This window comes from Calonectris borealis, chromosome Z (genome assembly GCF_964195595.1).
Source record: "Calonectris borealis chromosome Z, bCalBor7.hap1.2, whole genome shotgun sequence".
NCBI lineage: Eukaryota > Metazoa > Chordata > Aves > Procellariiformes > Procellariidae > Calonectris > Calonectris borealis.
This window is the reverse complement of record NC_134352.1, coordinates 30,787,370-30,810,524: the sequence shown is the minus strand read 5'-3', so window position 1 is coordinate 30,810,524 and position 23,155 is coordinate 30,787,370. Positions and strand designations below refer to the sequence as shown.

General features: G+C 42.9%; 1 protein-coding gene across 8 annotated transcripts in view; it reads left to right on the top strand.

Annotated features, from left to right (window-relative positions):
• The first annotated feature begins 8,485 nt into the window (after positions 1 to 8,485).
• The window catches only part of PCGF3 (polycomb group ring finger 3), a 63,556-nt gene continuing 48,886 nt past the window's right edge, over positions 8,486 to 23,155 (top strand). For 3 of the 8 annotated variants that reach the window (XM_075138223.1, XM_075138219.1, XM_075138222.1), the window contains exon 1: positions 12,327 to 14,257. Coding sequence is in view for 1 of the 8 variants with exons in the window: in XM_075138214.1 (XP_074994315.1) it covers positions 8,658 to 8,991 (334 nt within the window). In the remaining 7 variants the exon portion in view is untranslated. Of the gene's footprint in view, positions 8,992 to 12,326; positions 14,258 to 23,155 lie in introns of those variants that run through there. The other 5 variants (XM_075138218.1, XM_075138220.1, XM_075138221.1 and 2 more) reach the window with 4 other exon arrangements.

The window sequence follows — 23,155 nt, the reverse complement described above, 5'->3', positions numbered from 1 at the left end:
TACACCTCTTTATCCTCATGCACTTTCTCTCATTTCTTTCTTCAAGTATGATACTTGACCAGTAGTACCAACAATATGGAAAAACTGTATCACTAACAGGTCACACTCTTTTTACACACTGTGAAGTTAGGTTTACTCTTTTTTTGCACCAGCATAACGTGGTATTTTCACCCCCAAGATAAAACTCTTATCTGTAGCTGTAGTCCCTTTCCTGGGCCCCATGAGACCCTGCATCAGTTCCACTTTCAGGACTATGAGCTCTTCTCACTGACTGAGGTACTTGACTGGTAGTCGCTTCCTTCACTGCATGCAGCCAAGACACTCATTTGCTTTACAGACAGTTCCAGAGGCTCATCAGGGCTCCTGAGGGGAGGCCCAGCCTGAAATGCAAACAGGCAGGATCAACCCTTCCATATTAGTCACTTGTGTGGACCTGTTCTCCCTCCCTCCTTCCCTACCCTTCCTCCCTCCGTTGTTGTCTGATGTAATCAAAGGAACTTTGTTGACTGAAAAAAGATAGCCACTCAGGAGATTCCCAGATGACGTTACGGCTGATGTTCTGCCTGCTCCTTCATTTGTAACTGTTCATTCTAGCTCAAGAGTGCTGTCTGAGGTGTCCTCTCATCTACATGACCCTGGTGAAACATATTATACGCCGCATGACTGCAACTCCACCTGCCCTCTCAAGGGAGACCTGATCAGGATTCCTGGTATTCCGTTCTGTGAAACAAGTGTTTTAAAGGGGAGAACTAGATATCTGAAGGGATATAATTATCTCTTAACTCATACCCTTCTTAGATAATGCAACTCTTTTAAGAACTGACACCTGAAATTTCAGTCAGGATCCATAGCAATGTTAGTGATCAGTGAACAAGAACTGACTGGTAACTACTTGACTGTATAAATATATAGTGTACATGGCATAGTTTGTGTAGAGGAATATTTGTCTATCACAGTATGTATGTGGTGGAAAAAATCCAAATCTTAAATATATATGAGGATGATATGCTTGAGTTGGAAGACAAATGAACCTCTTTCTTTTCCTGGATAATCTTAACAAATAAAATCTGTCTGCTGAAAGACAAATTTTATCCCAGAAAAAAGAATGCAAATACTGGACATCAGCAAAGCTCTATCATAGGTTGGTTTTGGTCAGCAGTGGATGGCCAATATCCAAGTCAGAGTGGCTACTTTCTCCCTGTTTGGAGGAACGAGAGCCAGAACTGATCATATACAGAAAACTACTTGGAGTATCAGGTGGACCATGAATTACACACTGTCCTACAACCAGTATTGTGACTTGCAAAACATGTGAAGGGTTGAAGGTATGTACGGGAGAACACAGCAGCAGATAAATGTGAGCAGAGTGGATACATACAGCTGCATCCACTTGGTTAACATGGTTTCTAAGCCTGTCAGGTTTACACACTGGTCTTGCAGCAACCTGTTGGAAAAAGAAGTCAGGAACCTGAAGAGATATGAGCCAAGCATGCCTTGTACAAAGTGTGCCTGGGCTCATCACAATGAATAGGTAGCATTCTGCCAAGTTTCTTTGTGGTATCACTGCATATTGCACCTCAGTTTCATATCAAAGTTGCAACCCAGATTAAAAGAAAAAAATCCCCAAGGGAAAGGACATCATGTACTGCATTGTAACAGCCTGGAGCTTATCAGCTTAAAAACCCCTTACCCCTGCAATTTAGTAGCAGCACATGCTGGTAATTCAAGAAGTTTTTTGAGCCTTTTTTCCTCACATCCATCACTTTCCTCCTGTAACGTGCTCCTCTTCCCAGTATTTACTTCTGATTTTCCATCTCTGCTTTTGATTTTGTACAGGTTGTCTAGGAGTGTATCTGAAATTGAATTGCAGGAATTTAAGTGGTGATGTCAGAGCACGTGTAGGCAATCAAAAATCTCACCAGTGTTCTGTATATATATAGTCTGGTATGTTAGCAGCCAAATGATAACTGATGGTCATAAAGAACTGCACCAGTCAGGAAGGTAATGTTCTCCTCAGCTTTAATGCAGTAACTACAGCTGACAGTCGAAGGGACAACACATTGACTTGCACAACGCAGTAGGTTGCTGACAGCTTTACTCTTACTGGATCAAGCTCCAAGTTCTGAGGATAGAACATCCCAGATGCAGAACTCCTGGGAACTGAGCGTGGTTTTTTTGTTTTGTTTCTCCCTGCTGCCCCCTGCCCCCAGTGTAAATCTCATCATTTAACAGCAAGGATATGGCTGAGGCTTTTTATGTTTAAAAAACAAACCATTGAAGGGATCTAAGCTGTGTTTATGTAAGTAGTTAGTGGTAACAAACATACTTATTTCCCGAGTCACTAAATCCCTCTCTATTTTCACTTTTCTATCTAATGTTCATCTTTGAAGCACTAAGAAGTCTTCTGGTGAGGAACAACACATAACCAGAAGTTTCTAACTGCTAGTTAACAGTTGCTGACATCCTCTGCCAAAAGCCTTAATCTTTCACTTACCAGTTGGAATATTTGTAAGCCTAGAGTTACAAGTGGCTGGTATTTGCTAAAATAGTGTTTCATCTTTTCCAAATGATTGCTGAATCAGTTTGTCTTGTACAGTTGAGTGGATTTGGCTAGAGGGGTTAATGAACCTGATTTATTTGAGTTTTACACTAGAGAGAAAAACAGGGATTTTATTGCGATGGGAAATGGAGGAGCTTGAAAGCCAAGTAACAGTGAGGATTGAAGAGCTCAGGTGGGTTGGAATGACTGAGGGTATAGTTAAATAGCTGTCTCTTGGGTTTAAATCTCTCTGGGTTTTATGGTATCCTTCAATCACAGAAAAATGCTCCAGATCAGAATAGGGATGAAATTGTTCAGCTAGAAGATGAGACAGCATGCCTTGTCAATTCTATAGCAGGGACAACAGGGAGAAAGGTACCAACTCCCCCAAACCCAAAGATTAAAGATTATTGAAAGAAACAGAAGTATCTTACTGCTTTACAGATGAAGGAGGTTCCATAACAGTTACAGAGTTAAAAACTGTTACGGATTACGCTTAAACTAAAGTAAATCTATAACAAAACATTGATTAATACTTCAGAACGTGTCCGAATTTGTGGGGCAGTGAACCTCTAAGTTACCTTTGATTTACAGCTCCCCAGCGTAAGATTTGTATGACAGACTATATTCCCTGTTTGTCATAGTGTTCCAGGGAGAGTGTGTGTCCCAAGTCAGATTTGTGTCAACAAACTGCACCTCTGGGTTTGTACATATTAGCGTAAAGCACCTGGATGGTGAAAGCAGATCTCGTTAAAGGTGCTTTCCTGAGGGAAGGCAAGGTGTCTGTCTGTCTGTCTTGGAAAGAAATGGCTGGTCTTTTGAAAAGGAAGAAATGTCTATTGGGGCAGATAACTGGGAAAGTTGTGGCAAAGAAACAAAAAAGTCTGCAAGCCCAAAACCTAGGATGCAAAATGAGGGAAAAAGTGTTACTTAGTCAAGAGAAGACTGATGGGAGGTTATGTCAGATATGTCACAAGTATTTGCAAAGACAAAGGGTATGAACTGCTTTGCCTACTAAAATCATAGCAGAAAGAGCAAGGTTAGAAACTGGGAAATACTTTCTAACAATCAGACCAACAAAGCAGGGTTAGGTTGACAAACCTATTTGAAAGCATCAGAGGATGGACACTGTATGTCTTCACGACTCATCTGTCAGAAGCTTACACAGTACAGATACCATTGATCGTATCCCTTGATAGATCAAATGACCTTCATCCTACCTCATCCTTCTAGCAAATGGTTGGGGAAAGGGGAAGTGAGCTTCTAAGGTTAGTATTGCTGGCAAAGCACATGAGGGGGACTTGACAGTAGTACCAGAAAGGCCGCTTAGCAAACAGTTCTTCATACTGAGCCATCTGGAGCTGCATGACATGGTGTGCACTGGCTACACGAAACATACCTTTCATCTGCTTCAGCTGTTTCATTGCTAAAGCAACAGATGTTCTTCAGTCAGTTTCTCTGGTGGAATGGCCTGTTGCCTCTGCAGCTGTGTCCATGGGGGATGCTAAATCATATCTCCTCCTGTAAAGGACCTCTAGGTCTTTGTTTTTAAATGAGAGGATTAATAGACTACATCTCTGAAGCCAGAATTTACTTGTGGTAATAGTGACATTCAGAAGATTGGTTCCCAGTGGTCCCTGAGCAAGAATGAAGTTATCATTCAGTTATTAGGATGTTCATGCAGAACCAACAATGTAAGAATGGCAGTGTTTGATCTTGTGATAAATAGAGGAAGCAAGACAGCCTGCTCTACCTGACCCTCCTTTGAGCAGGGAGGCTGGCCTGGGTGATCTCCAAAGTTCCCTTCCAACCTCATCCATTCTACAATACTATCATAAAATGCTGTGCACCACCTCTATTGTTAAGAGACTTCTCCGGCCATTAGCAGGAGAATGGAGGCTTATGTGGCTGGAAGCACCATAAAGTCAGTCAGAAATGTCAGTGGCGTCTCCCCAAGATTTTAAAAATCATGATTCCATTCCCAAAATACCATGACTGACTTAATGCTAGAACAGCACTTGTATATAATTCTGTTGTTATTAAAACACTTGAAGCATAGTCACATTGTCTAAGCATTTCTCTAAACCTACATGATCTACAAGTTTGTAAAATAAATCTGGATATTCTTGCATGAACAAGAACTTGCATCTTGCATCTCCAGGAACTGAAACTTTAAGTTACATGCATGCTAACTTTGCAAAAGTTGGTGATGAGGAATGTTTTATAAGGTTCAGTCAGGCTAATGCAATACAATGCAGGCCTGTAACATACATGGTGTGTGCAGATATCCATAAAAGAAACCTGGTAGTGTAAAAGGAAAAGGTGCAAAAAAGGAGATGTCAAAATATAGGATTTTACATATATATCTGTATCTATGAATATGTATACTTATATAAATGGACTTCTAGTGTGTGTGTTCTAAGTGGTCATTTTGTGCTGCTAATGCCCAAATCTTGTAGATACTTCCCGTAAGAACAGGTTACTCAAATAATTAGTGCATGGTATATTCATCTAGAAGACAAAAACTGGTGAATGCTTGGGTTCTTTGGTTTTAGGCTGCAAGATGTTTGGAGCCCAGCTCTGAGATCTTTGTCTATTACTACAGTGTTTTGCTTGCTGCCTGCCATTTGAACCTGAATGAAGAAATCTAAGTTAATCCAGTGCTGACTGAAGATTTATGACTGGGAAAGACTGAGTGTGAAAGGTGGTGATTAGAAATGCTCCGAGTTTTCAGTTGCAACTAAAGGGTAAGTATCTGTACTCAGAGTGGCAGTAATTGGTGAGGGCCTGTTGGGAGCTAATAGCAGCCAAGGTGAAAGGCGAAGCATGGAAAAAGCAGCCAACAGTTCACTGACAAAGTTTAGTCACCCAGATCAGGCTATTTAAACATCATGTAAAAGGCAATGTTGTTCTTGAGCAGTTTGAGAAAGTTACTCTGTCTTCCCAAGACAATTCAGCCATTTTAGATATTCTTTCTTCTGTTAATCTAAATTTTCCTGGACAATGTTGATTGCTCTCCTTGACAATCAATCCCAGAATTACAGAAACGTTTAGGTGGAAAGGGACATCCAGAGGTCTCTAGTACAACCTCTTCCTTAAAGCAGGTCTTTGTCCAGCCTGGTCTTGAAAACCTCCGAAGATGCACAATGCACAGGTTCTCTGGGAAACCTCTTCCAAAGAATTCACAAAGCATTTTCGACAGACCTGCTTTCCAGCTAGTCAGTCACACCCCAACCTGTACCGCTGCAGGAAGTTAAGTCTGTTCCAGGTGCAGGACTTTGTATTCATTGAATTTTATTCCTACAACCTCTTTAGGTCCTTCCTAATGACAGACCTGTTCTCAGGCATACAGACTGCACTCCCAGTTTGGTGTTGTCCACACACTTATTTCTCTGTGTCCAAGTCATTGACAAAGATATTGAACAGGTCCCAGGGAAAACCACTGAAGAACTTCATGCTGTCACCAGCCTTCAGACAGAATACAACCCATTAACCAGTACTCTTTCAGACCAACAATCCCGCCAATATTTCACCCATCCAGTAGTTCATCTATCCTGGCCATAATGTCCTAATGTGGGGCAAGTATATTGTGGGAGACTGTATCAAAAGCCTTGCTGAAGTCTTACACAACATCCACCACATTCCTTGCATCCACAAAAGCAGTCATTTCATCATGGAAAACAATCAGGTCCACCCTGATTTACCTTCAGTAAGACATGTTCTACTCCTTCATGTGTTCAGAAATGGCATGGGTGGACTTGCTTCATGATCCTCTCAGGGACCAAAGTGAGGCTGTAGTTCCCTGAATTATCTTTCTTGCTGTTTTCAAAGATGGGTGAAGTATTTACAATTCTCCAGCACCAGTCATCATGATCTTGCTAAGGTAATAGAGAGGGAGCAGCCTTGCAATGGTATTGACAAGCTCTCTCAGCACCCTTGGATGCAACCACAGTCCACAGAGCTACAGGATCGATATAGCTCTATTGCGCTGGAAAGGAACTGGGCAACTACTGGAAGTATTAGTTCTCAACTTTGCTGTTTGTAAACACTGTATAATAGTCAGTCTTAAACTAGAATCATTTTGTCATATATTTGGCTACTTTGTGCTTTACTACTGTTCATGAAAATATCCTGTTTTGTTGGGTTTCTAGTCATTTCCCTGTTTATACCATTACCATTAATGTGCTCTTGTGACCAATTGCTTTCACTGTTAGAAGTCCTAAAGGAGAGAATGAAGTTCTTTTACCTGCAATGTTTGTGGTTTTTTTCTTGTTAAGAGGTCTCACATAGATTCTCTTCCATGAATTGTTTTAGCTAGGAAATACATGCTGCCAGCAGCTAGAGCTTCAATTTACCTGTGTTCTCATTATGCTTTTGTTTGTGTGAAAACTGTGAGGACTAATGCATGTAAAGCTAACAAAAAGAATCCTTTAAGTGCTATTTCTAGCTCCCCCTGAGTCCTTCTCTGAACTTCTGTAGTTTGATCACAGCTCACTGACTGCAATGCTAACAAAAAGTTTCACTTCTCTCCTAATACAAGTGCTGCAGTTCAGACAAGACACTCATATCTACTCAGCTATGATCTTAGATACTCTACCCACTGGCTAAACTTATATTTCAGAAATATCACTTATAGGCAACACACTCTTTAACGGCATTGCCAAAGGCATTAGAACTGATGTTAGGGTAATGAGGTTGAAAAGAGAGCAAACCATTGCCCTGGCTCTCTGAGGGTCACAATAGTTTTGTCACAAGGGGTATATTAAAGTAGATTGATTGATTGAGTAGGCATGGCCATATCATCTTGCTTCAGGTACCATCTTCTAAAAAATATCTATAGTAAGAGAAAACCAAAACCCATAGACTCTGGCCTTAACGGTTTTCCCAATCTGCAGTGTTTGGCTCTGGAAACACTAGGAACAAAAAAAAAAAAAAAAGCAGGCATCCAGTTTATAATTTCATGCACATTCTTATAGTTTGTTACTTTTGCTTCTGGCTACTTGAACCCCAATTCCAGCAGTCAGGCAGGAGGCCCCATTACTTTCTGGAATATATCTCTGTAAGCAAAGGCCCATGCGAAGTCATTTGTGGTTAAACTGAAAACAGAATTTAAATTTCTGTCAGACAAGATGCATCCATTTAACCACTTGAAGTTAAACACAGCAAATCTACAGTGCTGGAATATTTTCTATTAACACAGGCTTAGCTTCTGGATTACATAGCTCCTGCAGCCAAGCACAGACCCTGAAGTCTTGGTACACAATAGAGGCCCAGTAGTTTGTCAGACAAGAAGGAAAACATCTTCTAAGGTTGTGCCAGGTCAGACAGCCCATTTTCAGTTGCATTCTTAGATAAGGTGGAAGACTGTCTTGTGGTTTATTCTTGGTTGAGAGGGAGGAAAGAAAGAGGGAAATACGCTGGAAGCATTACATGCAAAATATATGCATAATTGGGAACATAAAGCTTGCTCTGGTGTCTTAGAGTTTGGACAGGTGAATTTTTAAGTACTTGTCTTTGCAACCTTGGCATTCAACCACTTGCTGTGAAGCTGAACTTGGCATGAGCGTCCCAAGCTTTATCCATGCTCCTTGACCTAAGACCTCACACCTTTCAACTTTCAGGAAGTCAAAATCTTCTTAATTTCATCAGTTGGAGTGTTTGAGTCACCTGCAGTTTGTCACCGAGTTGTGTGTCTTGCTACCAGTGCTCCCAGCTCCTATTCAAGTTTCCACGTTCACCGATTAAAAAGACACTTAAGTGTTTTTGAGGAAAACCTTGAGACATGAGACACCTTGGAGCAACGAAGGGCCGTACCCTACCGAAAAGTAAATCACCGTCATCAACCTCACCCTGCTCACACGCGCAACCGATTTTTCAAGGCTGGGCACCCCGGGGACCCGGCCATCCTCCCTCTGCCCCTCGGGCCAGGCTCCCGGGACGGCCGGAGACTGCTAGCGGCTGCCACAGGGAACTCCGCGGCCGCTGCCCCCACGGGCGGACCCCACCCGCCCCCGGCACGCGCGCGCGCGGCGGGGGGCGGGGGAGCGCGCGTGGGGCCAGCCCCACTCCTCGGGGGAGGGGGCGGCCGGAGCCGTGCCCGGGCGAGTGCCCTGCGCGCATGCGCCCTGAGCGCGGCGCCCCCGCTCGGCTCCGCTCGGGCCGCGCTCGGCTATTTCCGCCTCTTTGTTTTAAACTCCGGGCCGAGCCTTTTAATTTTACCCCCCCTCCCCCCCCCTTTTTTTTTTTTAATTTTTTGGCGGGGGAGGGGAAGAGGGGCTGGTGTCTCCCTCTGTCTCGCGTTACCTCGCTCGCGTCCTCTGCTTTCTCTCTGTGGTGGCGCCCGGAGAAGGACGGGCCGGGGAACGGAGGATCGGGAAAACCCCCCGCCAGCCCCGAGAGGCGACCGCGCCCCTCCCCCGCCAACGGACACGGCGCCGCCCCTCCCCCGTCAGGTCAGTCCGGGGCCGCGGCGTGGCGTGGGGTGGCGTGGGGGTCCACCGGTGTCGGGGCCGAAGTCCCGGCCTTCCCCCGCCCCGCTGCGGGGGCCGCGGGCCGTGTGAGGCCGGGCGAGGGTCTCGGGGGCGGGGCGGCCCTGCCACCCCCACCGCCCCCTCCGAGGTGTTTGCGGTGAGGGGCTGCGGGGGCCTCCCGGCACGGGTGTGCGTGGGGGTGGCGGAGGGTGCGGGGCGAGAGTCTTCTCCGCCCCAAGGGGGTGGGAGTCTGCGGAGGAGCGGGCCTTCTGCCCCCCAGGGGTCCGGGGTCTGGGGGGGGACGACTGTGCTTGAACTTTCCGTGCTGCAGCAAGCATGCTCTATTCTCGGTGGGTGTTAGTAGGAGCGGTTGGGTTTTGTGTGGGTTCCCCTCCCCAAACACCCCTCCCGGAGCAGGGAGTCTTCTGTGGGCCAGGGGAGCGTCTGTCCCTGCCTCTGTGTCTGTCTGGACAGCTCCCCCCGCCCCAGGGGAAGGTGGCTCTTGTCTTCTGGGGGAAAGGAAACCCAGGCACCCCCCACTCCACCCCTTCCTAACCCTGAGCAGAGTTGCCTGTGGTGTGAAGGGGCCTGGGGCAGCTCAGCTGCGGGTGAGGCGGTGCTGCCTGTGGGAGCCGGGGTGGATGGAGCTGTCCCGAGTTGTCCCTGAATGCTTCCTCCCCTTCAGGGGTGGGTTTGCAGAGCTCCAAAACCCCACGGCTTTGGGAGTAAAGGGTCGCTCCGAGGGGTAGGGTGGTGGTTGGTAGTGGTGGAGATACCGTTTCCAGTCAGGTAGAGAATAGAGGGGACATGTCCCTTGTGTGTACGACCTCAGCTGTGCAGGTATGTGGCTTCAATGCTGTGTATCTAAGTGGCATATGGGATTTTAAGTCTTGTGCAAAATAGGAAATGAAGTGGTACTTGTAGGTCAAATATAGAATGCTTGTGGTTTGAATTGTTTTAAGGTCTAAGGATACACACACCCACGCAGACATACATACATATTTGATATTACAAAATTCTGATTGTTTTCTCAACAGTTTGGTGAGTTTAGTGAGTTGTAGTACTGTTGGATTTGGTCTCTTAAGTTGGTCTCTTTTAGTCTGAAAGTGTCGGATATTACTTCATAGTGTCCTGTGTGGAAAGTTTAGCATGTCCTGAAGTTAATACGGCTCACAGGATGTTTGATTATTATGGTTTATGAAGTACTTGGATGTTCTTTTGTTACTTCACATATTTGGTGTTTTTTTTTTTTTAACTGTTACAAAACTATCACTCTATGCACGCTTTGTGTCAAATCAGTTTAGCTGTTTCCTGCCTTCTGTATGAAATGCATGCCTCTGAGAAACCAGTTCAAGAAATTCTGTTTTATTATCTGTATATGCACTGGGACATTCTTCTGGAAATATTTTGTTTGGTATTTTTCAAAATAATCTTATATAATTGTCTTCCAGAGTTTCACAGAAGAATTAAGTTTGTGGATGAAAAGGTTTAATTAAAAAAAAAAAAAAACAAGTTGAGATGTACCTTATGTTTAAGGAGCATCCCACGTATGTCTCTTCCATTGTAAATTGGTTTTCTTTATACAGCATGCAGAATTAGGCATGTGCTAAATATGTTGTTATGAGTCTTTTTAGTATTGGTAGTGTGCTTTTAAAAAATTATTATTGATTATTGTTGGGTTGCATACTTGTGAATTTTATGTTTGTTCTTTTAGTCGCAGGTCAGATGGGAATCTGAACTGTGATACTTATCGTGTGTCTCATAAAGGTGCCCTGCAATTCATAAAATTCTTTGGTTGGTGACAAGGTGAATAGGAATAGAAACCTTGTACCCTTTAGTATTTCAGTTTAAGTTGTACTTGTAGATATTTTAGAATGTGTTTAAGAGAATACAGAACCTGTGCAGAACTGAAGGTACTTGGTGAGATCATGTAGCATGCCTTAGCAAAGGGGCAGGCGGTTTTCTAAAGAGATGCATAGCGTACTGCAGCAGAAAGCTTGGAAAGAAATAAATTTTAAAGTATTTCGTAAACCACTTTTTGAGGAAAATCTGTTTCATTTCTTTATGTGGGCTGATCTAGCCAGCTTGATCTTGTTACTCTGCTGTCACCATAGAAAATCAAGACTGAACACTTGTATTAAAGTTGACTTAAGAGTTGTAACTATGCTAGCCTAATACTAATGCTTAGAATGGCACAAATTAATTACCATGCTGTGAAAGACTTCTGCTACTAAGAGACTGTAAAGTACAGCTTCTAGTTGCTGTAGCTGTCCAACCTACTCTTACTTCTCCTGACTACCTACATGCATTAGAGGAGCTCATCTCTTAAGCTTTATATTTGAGATATGGGTAAGCTTTCTTGCCAAGAACCGTTCTACATTTGCTTTAATAGCTTCTGTTTCCTTTTTCCCATATGACTGTTTAATCTAGGTGGCCTTTTTAGCTTTTGTCAGGTAATGATCTCCCAGGACTGAAATAATTCCAGATTAAATTCCTGAACTCTCTGGGAAACTCTGTAAGAAGTAGTAGAAGCATTTCTATTGAAGCTCTAAGCTAGATACGACCTACAAAGTGGATGTGGACATGATGTTTTGAAAAGCATGCATGTTGGTAGCGTTTCACTTTTCAGCTACGGTCTTACAAGCTTACAAGAAAGTGTAATGAGATCTTGTATGTTATGAAATAAACTTTTTCTCTATTTTTTGTTTTGGAACTATTGTCCAATTGGTACACATGTGGAAGTACACTTACTAAATGGAAGCTTGTATTGATAATGGTATTTGGAGATGCAATGGATTTAAAACTGTCGGCATTCCTGAGAGTTCAGTAGTTTAAACTCTGTTCTCTTTTTGTCATTGCTGGTAAAGATGTTTAATGATGGTTGAAACTACTCTGATTTGCTAGGTTAGGTATGCTGTCATGTTTAAAGCAAATGTAAAGAAAACCTGCTCAGGGCAGTTTTATTGAAGTAGGTTAAAAGCCAGGAAGAAGCTGTCCATTTCTTTTAGCTTATACAAGACTTATTTTGAAGCTCTGTCTTGAAGTAAGCTTACAGTTTTGTATTCCTTGCACCTCCCTTTTTAAAATGCTTGCTGTATTAGACTGTAAGTTTAGCTACTATGTGGAAGTCACGAATGCAATAAAAGGGAAGAGAAAAGTGTTATCCTGCATTAAAAACAATCTTTGCTATTGTGATATGTAACACAGTTTCGTTGCTAACTGAAGACACGCTGTAAACAGTGGTTTGCTCTATAATTGCTCTGAAGAGCCAAGAAAAAACTTGCTGCTCTTACCTGAATTAGACTTTCTCAAGTGAATTTTACTGAGTAAGTGCATCTATTTTTAAATCAACAGACTACGAAAATGAAATGCTTAGTGTGGTGAGAACTAGTGAGATTGAAAACCTTATTTGCTATTGAAAGTTTGACTGAAGTTTGCTACTGCAGAGTCCTGAAGTCTTGCAATCATATTGCAGAGCCAGCATTGTAGGAAGGAATAAAACAGCAGTGAGTTGATCAATGATACTATTTTCCCTTTTTTTCTCTCTTTTTTTTTCCTTGATCAGAAACAGTACTTTATACTGTTTATAAACAGGAACTTCATACTATACGTAGGAACTTAAGGGTCTTTTTATTCCTTTGTCAAACACAGCACGTATTATTCAAAAGTATGGGGTAGTGCAGATCATTAAAAAGTAGGGGGAATGACGAAGTATGGTGAGCTCAAGTTACTTGTTCTTTGTGCCAAAAGACTGTGCTCTCACAGTTATGACTGCCTTTTTTTCAAATCACAATTATAAGTTGACGAAGCTAGTGGGGGAAATTGTTGAGGGGGTGGGGGGGAGAACTGGAGATAATGGAGGTGTGTGTGTTGGCATTACTACAATGCGAGGTAAGATTCTAAGAAATATGCAAGTGTGACGAAAACCAGGCTCTTCTGTAGTTTTGCTGCTAATGGAAGAACTTTTTTAAACTAGCTCTACCATTATTTTCCATCTCCCTGCAAAGTAGCAAGAAGGAGACTTATAATTATCCCTATAGACATATATTTAGGTTGATGTTAACAGATAGCTATTTTGTATTCTGACCTTGTGACTGGCGATAACTTAGAACTTTGTCTACATTTAAAGGGCTCGTGTTTTGGCGGCAATAAAGATCCTTCGCGTTTGAAACTGAGGCTATCCTTATTGTTGGAAACTGAGGATATCTTTGCTTTGTGAATAGCGTAAATTCATTTTGATTTAAGGCAGGAAGCATTCTGTGTCTGTTGTGTGTGGGCGAGAACGTGCTGTCCAGTATTTGCTTAATTAAGAGAGGAAAGTTGTTTTTTCAGGTTGTCAGAATGAGTATCATGTTATTTGCTGACTTGCAAATGGCCGACTTGTCAAGTTTTTCAGTTTTGGTTAAGGACTTTCTTTTCACTCCCTGCATAACCAGTCAGTCAGTGTGTGTTACTGTCTTCAGTCGATAATTATATAATCATTGTGATGTTACTGGATATAATACAAATCTTGTGTGAATTATGTGTGATGTTATGCCGGAACAGGTAATCTCTGCTATCTTCTCTTGCATGTGCATGCAAACATTAATATAATGTTTGTAACCATAAATGTCATTTATCCATGAAAATATGTAAGCATTGCCAGTGCAGTGTTTGCTGATTTTTCAGGTAATGTGTTGTGCTGTACAGCTTTTTCTAGTTTGTCACCTTAAAGAACAAGCTGAAAGGTACAATACGGCTGGCTAACTTATATATTCTTTATTTATGAATAATTGTCTCCAACATTTCTTGTTGTATCTGAACTATTAGTTTGAGTATACAGATTAGAAGCCATGGGTGAATTGATTACTTAGTTGAAGGACATCGCCAAATTTATTTTAACTTACTAAACAAAATGTTTATTTTTATTATAACAAATTTATTTGTTGTACTGAGCAGTGGCAATCAGTAGAATTTATTTGAGCAATGGGATTTTTTTTTTAACATAGTGGCGTGCTTTGTTCATTCAGAGTGACTTTTCCCAAAAATCATTTGGACATAGAGACACTTGGAAGGTAAAGTTGTGTCTTGGGGCTAAGGTCAAAATGGACTGGGATGTTAACTCCTGTGTTTCAGATGATTGTATTTCATACTGTTCATTGTGATAATAATTGGGTTTTGTTTTGTTTATTTTTTTTTCCTAAAATATAAAGTATGTTCTAGACACAAGGACTCCGATCTTGATTTGAGGATTCAAAATAGGCAAGAGGTGAGGGAATTTTTTATGTGCTTGTTTAAGTACCTAATCATGCAAACTGCTGAAAATACATATGCCCCTGTTTCTAAATCAAATTATGTATATTTCAAACTCCAACTGTTGTTAAACCTATATCTGTTAAAGATACTTCTAACACTATTTCCTCACTTTAAGAGAGTGCTAACACACTGTAATCAAATCAGTCCTCTTAATGCTTGAAATGCTTTTCTTTCCATCTTTGCATTATTCCTTTTTTCTACAGTGTGGACCCCAAACCAGTGTACGGTGTTTGCCTGATCGGTTCTGTCTGCACTTACGAAAGCGCCTCAGTTGCGGTGCTACAGGCAGTGATTTCCTTAATCTTTCTTGCTTTAGCATTATACTAATTTGTTGTTCACTGACTGTTTTTGAAGCTTTACTGAATCTTTTTCAGGGAGAAGCAAGCATAACACCACCACTACTTGTTAAATGCTCACTTAGAATTTCTTATCCGCAAGTGCAAGTTGCTCTTGTCCTGAGCAACCTGATGTAGTTGAAGATGTCCCTGCCCATGGCTGCGGGCTTGGACTAGATGACCTTTAAAGATCCCTTCCAAGCCAAACAATTCTATGAGAAGTCTGCACTTGCGGAAAAGTTATTTTCTGTTAGTGTGGAAATAGTGTAGTTAAAAATTATACTCTGAGTGAAATCCATCAGATTAAGACATAAACATTTACTTTTTTAGGAACAGTTGCATGAAGGCAACAGAGGGGAATGGACACAGGTCCCTGCTCGGGGCGCCAGGCGAATTCCCGCCCGGCCTCCCTCACCTCAACCTTCCCAGTTGCCCTTACAGAACAGATACGGGGCTCTGGAACTTGAGGGCCAGACAAAGGAGGAGGCAAATGAGCGCCCATCCAGGGGGTTGCCCAGGGCGAGTCAGTCGGCCCCACGCATTACGACTGCCTATGCTAAGAAAAAAAGGAGGGTAATTGCCGTAGGTGATTCCCTTCTGAGGGGGACGGAGGACCCAATTTGCCAGCCAGACCCATCCCACAGGGAAGTCTGCTGCCTCCCTGGGGCCTGGGTTAAGGACATTACTAGGAAACTCCCTGGTCTGGTACAGCCCTCCGATTACTGCCCGCTACTGGTTATACAAGCTGGCAGCGACGAGGTTGCAGAGAGAAGTCCCAAAGGGATCAAAAGAGACTTCAGGGCACTGGGGCGACTCGTGGAAGGATCGGGAGCACAGGTAGCGTTTTCCTCAATCCCTTCAGTGGCAGGGAGGAATACTGAAGGGAACAGGAAAACTCATCGCATCAACGCTTAGGGGCTGGTGCTATCAGCGAAATTTTGGCTTCTTTGACCACGGGGAGGTTTACACGGCACCGGGCCTGCTGGCGACAGATGGAGTTCAGCTGTCTCACAGGGGGAAAAGGATTCTCGCGTATGAGTTGGCGGGGCTCATTGAGAGGGCTTTAAACGAGGTTCGAAGGGGGAAGGGGATAAAACCAGGCTCACTAGAGAAGAGCCTAGGGGTGGCACGCCAATGTCGGGGGAGAAATCGGTAGCCCAGCTCAAGTGCATCTACACCAATGCACGCAGCATGGGTGGCAAACAGGAGGAGCTGGAAGCCATCGTGCAGCAGGGTAGCTATGACTTAGTCGCCATCACAGAAACATAGTGGGATGAGTCTCACGATTGCAGTGCTGCAATGGATGGTTATAAGCTCTTCAGAAGGGACAGGCGAGGAAGGAGAGGCGGTGGGGTAGCCCTGTATGTTAGGGAGTGCTTTGACTGTCTAGAGCTCAGTGATAGTGATGATGAGGTCGAGTGCTTGTGGGTAAGGATGAGGGGGAAGGCCAACAAGGCAGATATCCTGCTGGGAGTCTGTTATAGACCACCTAACCAGGACGAGGAAGCAGATGAAATACGCTACCAGAGGCTTGCAGAAGTCTCACAGTCGCTAGCCCTTGTTCTCATAGGGGACTTCAACTTTCCGGATGTCTGCTGGAAATACCACATGGCAGAGAGGAAACAGTCGAGGAGGTTCTTGGAGTGTGTGGAAGACAACTTCCTGGCACAGCCGGTAAGCGAGCCCACTAGGGGAGGTGCCTCTCTTGACCTGCTGTTCACAAACAGAGAAGACTGGTGGGAGATGTGGTGGTCAGAGGCTGGCTTGGGCTTAGCGACCATGAAATGATAGAATACTCAATACTTAGTGAAGTAAGGAGGGGGGCCAGCAAAACCGCTACCATGGACTTCCGGAGGGCGGACTTTGGCCTGCTCAGGTCACTGGTCGAGAGGGTCCCTTGGGAGACAGTCCTGAAGGGCAAAGGGGTCCAGGAAGGCTGGACGTTCTTCAAGAAGGAAGTCTTAAAGGCGCAGGAGCGGGTGTCCCCATGTGCTGTAAGAAGAACGGGCGAGGAAGGCGACCGGCCTGGCTGAACGGGGAGCTCTGGCTGGGACTCAGGAAAAAAAGGAGAGTTTACCACCTTCGGAAGAAGGGGCAGGCAACTCAAGAAGAGTACAGGGATCTCGTTAGGTCGTGCAGAGAGGAAATTAGAAAGGCAAAAGCCCGGCTAGAACTCAACCTGGCCACTGTCGTGAGAGACAACAAAAAATGCTTTTACAAGTATATTGATGACAAAAGGAGAGCCAAGGAGAATCTCCATCCTTTATTGGATGTGGGGGGGAACGTTGCCACCAAGGACGAGGATAAGGCTGAGGTACTTAAAGCCTTCTTTGCCTCAGTCTTTAATAGTCAGAGCAGTTATCCTCAGGGTACTTAGCCCCCTGAGCTGGAAGACAGGGATGGCGAGCAGGATAAACCCCCCATAATCCAAGAGGAAGAAGTTAATTACCTGCTACGCCACCTGGACGTTCACAAGTCCATGGGGCTGGATGGGATCCACCCGAGGGTACTGAGGGAGCTGGCGGAGGAGCTTGCCAAGCCACTCTCCATCATTTACCAGCAGTCCTGGTTAACAGGGGAGGTCCTGGACGACTGGAGGCTCGCCAATGTGACGCCCATCTACAAGAAGGGCTGGAAGGAGGATCCGGAGAACTACAGGCCGGTCAGCCTGACCTCGGTGCTGGGGAAGATTGTGGAGCGGTTCGTTTTGAGGGCGCTCACAAGCCATGTCTGGGACAACCAGGGGATCAGGCCCAGCTAGCACAGGTTCATGGAAGGCAGGTCCTGCTTGACCAACCTGATCTCCTTCTATGACCAGGTGACCTGCCTAGTGGATGAGGGAAAGGCTGTGGATGTGGTGTACCTGGACTTCAGTACAGCCTTTGACACTGTCTCCCACAGCATTCTCCTAGAGAAACTGGCGGCTCATGGCTTAGACAACAGGTGTACTCTTCACTGGGTAAAAAAACCCGAGCCCAGAGAGTTGTGGTGAACCAAGTTAAATCCAGTTGGCAGCCAGTCATGAGCGGTGTTCCCCAAGGCTCAGTACTGGGGCCGGTCCTGTTCAATATCTTTATCAATGATCTGGATGAGGGGATCGAGTTCTCTCTCAGTAAGTTTGCAGACGACACCAAGTTGGACGGGAGTGTTGATCTGCTTGAGGGTAGGAAGGCTCTGCAGAGGGACCTGGACAGGCTGGATTGATGGGCTGAGGCCAACTGTATGAGGTTTAACAAGGCCAAGTGCCGGGTCCTGCACTTCGGCCACAACAATCCCATGCAACGTTACAGGCTTGGGGAAGAGTGGCTGGAAAGCTGCCCAGAGGAAAAGGACCTGGGGGTGCTGATTGACAGCCGGCTGAACATGCACCGGCAGTGTGCCCAGGTGGCCAAGAAGGCTAAATGGCATCCTGGCCTGTATCAGAAATAGTGTGGCCAGCAGGAGCAGGGAGGTGATCGTGCCCGTGTACTCGGCACTGGTGAGGCTGCACCTTGAATACTGTGTTCAGTTTTGGGCCCCTCACTATAAGGAGGACATTGAGGTGTTGGAGCGTGTCCAGAGAAGGGCAACGAAGCTGGTGAAGGGCCTGGAGCACAAGTCTGATGAGGAGCGGCTGAGGGAACTGGGACTGTTTAGCCTGGAGAAGAGGAGGCTGAGGGGAGACCTCATCGCGCTCTACAACTACCTGAAAGGAGGTTGTAGTGAGGTGGGTGTTGGTCTCTTCTGCCAAGTAACTAGCAATAGGATGAGAGGAAATGGCCTGAAGTTGCGTCAAGGGAGGTTTAGATTGGACATTAGGAGAAATTTCTTTACTGAAAGAGTGGTCAGGCCTTGGAACAGGCTGCCCAGGGAAGTGGTTGAGTCACCATCCCTGGAAGTATTTAAAAGACGTGTAGATGAGGTGCTTAGGGACATGGTGTAGTGGGTATGGTGGTGTTGGGTTGACAGTTGGACTTGATGATCTTAGACGTCTTTTCCAACCTTAATGATTCTGTGATTCTATGAATTTATTTCATTTGTGGAATGAAGTAAGTAACTAAACTGTCTTTTCCTGTAGCAGTTTCCTAAGACTGATTGCAAAGTAGCCTTGCATCTTAAATCAATTCATGCTTTCAGATCATGCTTTTTGTATTGGGTTGCCATAAGATGATAATTAATTTACAGGTGTTTAGTTAAAATCTTGGTAAAAGAAAGTTCTTTGATCTATGCTCAGCCTCTTCTCAAATTGCAAACAGGTGGCCAATATTTGTATTTTTTTCCTGGAAAATCCATATATGCGTTTCCCTTCCTAACCCTCTTTTCCCAGTGTGTTTGGATTTGATAAATTGGCATTACCTTACCTTGAATCTGTACTTTTAAATTCTGAAGTTCATTGCTACAACCTATGTCTATTCCTGTAGTGAAATACAAAATCTAGTCTATTTGAAATACTGTGGTAATACTTTATTTTACCAGAAGTTTCAATCTAACTATTATTGAGCAGGAGCAGTTTAATTGAAAGGTGCTTTTTAATAACATTTATCCTTGTTAATAGTAGCATTATGCTTGGTGGCACCAGAGTAAGTAGTTTATTTGCATACCAATTTATTAATCTTGTGTTTCTAATGTTATATTTCTATTTATTGACTTGCTTAATGAGGTAGAAATGCCTTCCAAGATCAGGTCATTCTGTAACAATTTCTGAAAAGGATTGTGTTTATATTCATAAAATGCTTCATTCAAACTTCTTATTTTGACCATTGTCCACAAGGAAACGAGTCTAGATTTGTATAGGTTTGTATCTGAGGTGGCATAAATGGCACCAAACCAGACAAAAAGGTATCTGGGTAGTTAGTGGAGCTAATTTTCTTCAGTTCACCTTGAATGTCAGATTCTTTCAAGATTAGACAGATGTTACCAGAAGCCGTTTGTGTATATTGATCCACATGGTATTAAGTGAATCTTGGCACTTGAAGGTTTCATTTATGAGTATCTTCGAAATACGTAGGTGTAAAAAGTACTGTATTAGTTGCAGTAATTTTTAAAGCAACTTTTTAGGCATAATCTTGGATGCTACCACCAGAAAGTGTTTATCAGGAATATGTTTGCTCTAATCTGTTACAGTTAGTCAAATTATGTAAGTTTATCATGCCCAGATGATAATAGCTGATGGGTTGTGTGATTATGATTTTATGACTAAAAATGGCTTGAATTTGGACAAAGTATTACAGATACAGAGAGGATAAGGCCTTTGGACAAAAAGGTATTTTACACTGGTCTTTTTTACTGAAATTAACAATGCAATGGGGCATAAGTAAGTGTAGGACCAACTCTGTATATAAGCCATTCTGTGATTAAGTGTGTAAATGGTCTTCAAATTAAGTATTTTTGCTACTTCTCTTTGGGAAGGGAAAGTACATTCTGTCCCCATGTTTCAGTTCCTCCCTCTGTCGCTCCACGAAATGGATCAGGTGGCTTGCCTCGTCGAACTTGAGGTAGACTTCCAAAGCCACTGCTCTGTCAGGGCATTTATTCTCCATTCACAAGCATGAGTTGACACTGAATTGAATTTCTGGACGTGATTGGAAAGTGTCATGGAGATTTGTTTTATCTTTAGAATGTGGAAATACAGAGTATAAGTGATAAGATTCCAGATTCCTCTTCTGTAGCCTCCACTATTAGGCCTGATGTTACTGTAAGATACATTCACTGGAGGAGTGAAGACAAGGAAGAAGGAGCTGCTTTTGCTTCTCCCCCAGATTCCTTAGCCACTTACTGCTTCCCATGGTAAGTAACCTTTTTTCAAGTTAGTCATCCATTATCGCCATCTGCAGACATTGATAATTTTAGCATGCAAATGGAAAAAAAACCTCAAAACCATTTTAAGCTCTGTCTCCTCCCAGCTTTAATCCAAAAACAAAGGAATGAACTTTTTTTTCCCCCTGAAATTACTTTTTCAAATGCTCATAATGTATGAAGAGATCTACACCTGGTACATCCTGAGACAAAAAGTTTTGCAGATGCCCAGGATTTGCTGTGTGGAGATAACTGTGAGGCAGGGTCCTTTCCGTCCTTGTCAGCCAAACTTTTAATGATACATGTTTCTTGTGAGGTATTTTATTGTTATCTTCTAAAGAATGGAGAGACAGAGTGTCAGTGAATATGTCTTCTATTTAAACAACTATTACATTTTTATTAACTTTTCTAAGTTGTTTTGATAGTCCCTTATGGCACAGTTCAATCTCCAAAAGCAATTCTTGGTGAATTGCACAGGGCAACCAAATTCAAGCTTATAGATAACTGCTAGCAGGCTGCAGTAGTTAACATCTTGCACTGGAAGACTGTTTCTTCCCTTTTTACTGTACATGTCACACATCCATCTAGAGTTTGAAATTTGTTGTAGGAAGCAATGAGGGTCTATGAAAGTGATTTTGCTTTTGAAAATTCCTGGGGAGGAGGCTTAAGGTATACCTGGAATGCAATTATTATACGTAGGAAAGGTAATGTTTATTTATTTACTTATTTATTCCTTGCGTAGACTGTCAGACCCTGTTTAGGCTGAACCTTTTCATGGAATATTTTTTTCCTACAGTTTTTGAATAGTTTATGTCAATGTGCGGCTGAAGAGTTTTGTTGGTAATGGACATCTCTTTGAATGCTAATTCTCAATTCTGTGATAATTCTGTAAGTTCAGTGATGTTTTAATGATGGATACCTTTTCATATAGAATGAATAAAAGATTGATATAAAAAGCTTTAGCTCATAGGTGACTTGCCACTGCTTTCTTTGTAACTTGCTACTTTCTGATCTGTAGCTGTGGATTAGAAAGGTTCAGCAGTATATCATAGAATCATTATGTCCCTGTGAAATGCTGTTGTGAATGCCTGACTCCTGACAGCATAAAAGCTATTTAGTGGTTATTTGTCTGCTTTCATACTAGTTTTCCACATAGATGTCTCTTTTACACACACACACACACACACACAATCATCTACTGATCCATTCTTCTACTGATTTTATTTTTTATTAAGTCTATTACTTTGTTTCATCTGGCTGTTAGTGCTGTCTTTGTATACTTGGAGTTGGAAGGAGCTAGCTGCTTAGCTATTGTTTTCTGTTTCAACTTCATTTTCACCAACAATCTTACCTATAAAAGCTGACATCTGTGCCTTGTTTTAAGGGATTCTGAGGAGTTGTGTGCAAAGATCTAAATGCAGAGCGTGTCTTCCAACTCATTCATGGACTAAAACTAAACTATTCCAGAGGCTGTAGAGTACATTACCATTACTGGAGAAGGAGGAACAGTTTAGGTTTTGTACTGTTCAAGGATGTGTTTTCTATACTTGTGACTCTAGAGAGACGGACTTGAGCATGTGACAAAATGACTATATGCAGGGCTGGAAAGGGAAACTTCAGGAGGTAGTTAATTTCTCTCGCTAGCTGGATTATGTGAAGCTTGTGCTAGTGCTGCAGCAGGTGCTGACTAACTTGTACTGAGGGAAACTGGTAATTGCTTAGTTTCTCTGAGATCTGGTTAAGCTGTTGGTATTTGGCAATTTAGAGAACATTTTCATGGCTACTCCTTATTAAAGTGTAAATCTTACTGAACATAAGATGGGAAATACAGACTATCACTTTGGGAGATCTTACTAATGTATGCTGTAAGAATAGCACTTGAGAATTATGGCTGACAGGCAAGTTGGTGGATCTAGCTCTCATTCCATCTGCCTTTTTTCCTGAAGAGTTTCCCCTTGCTCTTCTGCTACATTGACCCTATGCTGGCATAAAGCTGCCTTCATCAGTGGTTTGTGCTAATGTTCTATACTGTTAAAATAAGCACCTGATGTGTAAGGAATTTTTGGTTCAAGGTGGCCTTCTCCAGCAAGAAGGGTGGACAGTTGTGGCCAGTAATTTCTAAAACTGCAGAAATGAGGCTGTCAAAGCCCTTACACAAGTGAAACTAGTCTCGTGGTGGGATGATTTTGTTGCCTTAATAATTTAGACCTTTCAACTCCTGCCTACTGCTGAGCAAATTCTGTTTGTTTTAAATAAAACATCAGAAGTCAGGTCACAGGTCACAGCACTGATCAGATCATAGCAAAGAAATCAGTTCTGTAAGTGCTGAATGCTCTCATGCTATTGTTTTCCACTGGATTTTTCTTGTCCCTTAAACCAGTGTCATGCTACAGCATTAGGACTGACAGACAAGATAGAGATGGAGTTGCTCTGCTTTTTGGTCAGTTTGCAGAACTAACTGTTAATAATGACTTTGATGCAGAGTTTAGAATGATTGAATGATATTCCATTTGTTCTATGAGGTTTTCTTGAGCAGTGACACATTATTAGATTATGCAGTGAAAAAATATCTTAACAGTTAAATTTTGGAAACCTTTCCTTACTGCAACATGGCCAGTGAAACATCAAAAAAAAAAAAACTACCCCCACCCAAAGCCATAAAAACCCCCAACAAAACAAAAAAAGGTTCGATCATTGCAGATATCTTTTCTGTGAAGTGTTATGTCTTTGTGGAAGATAAT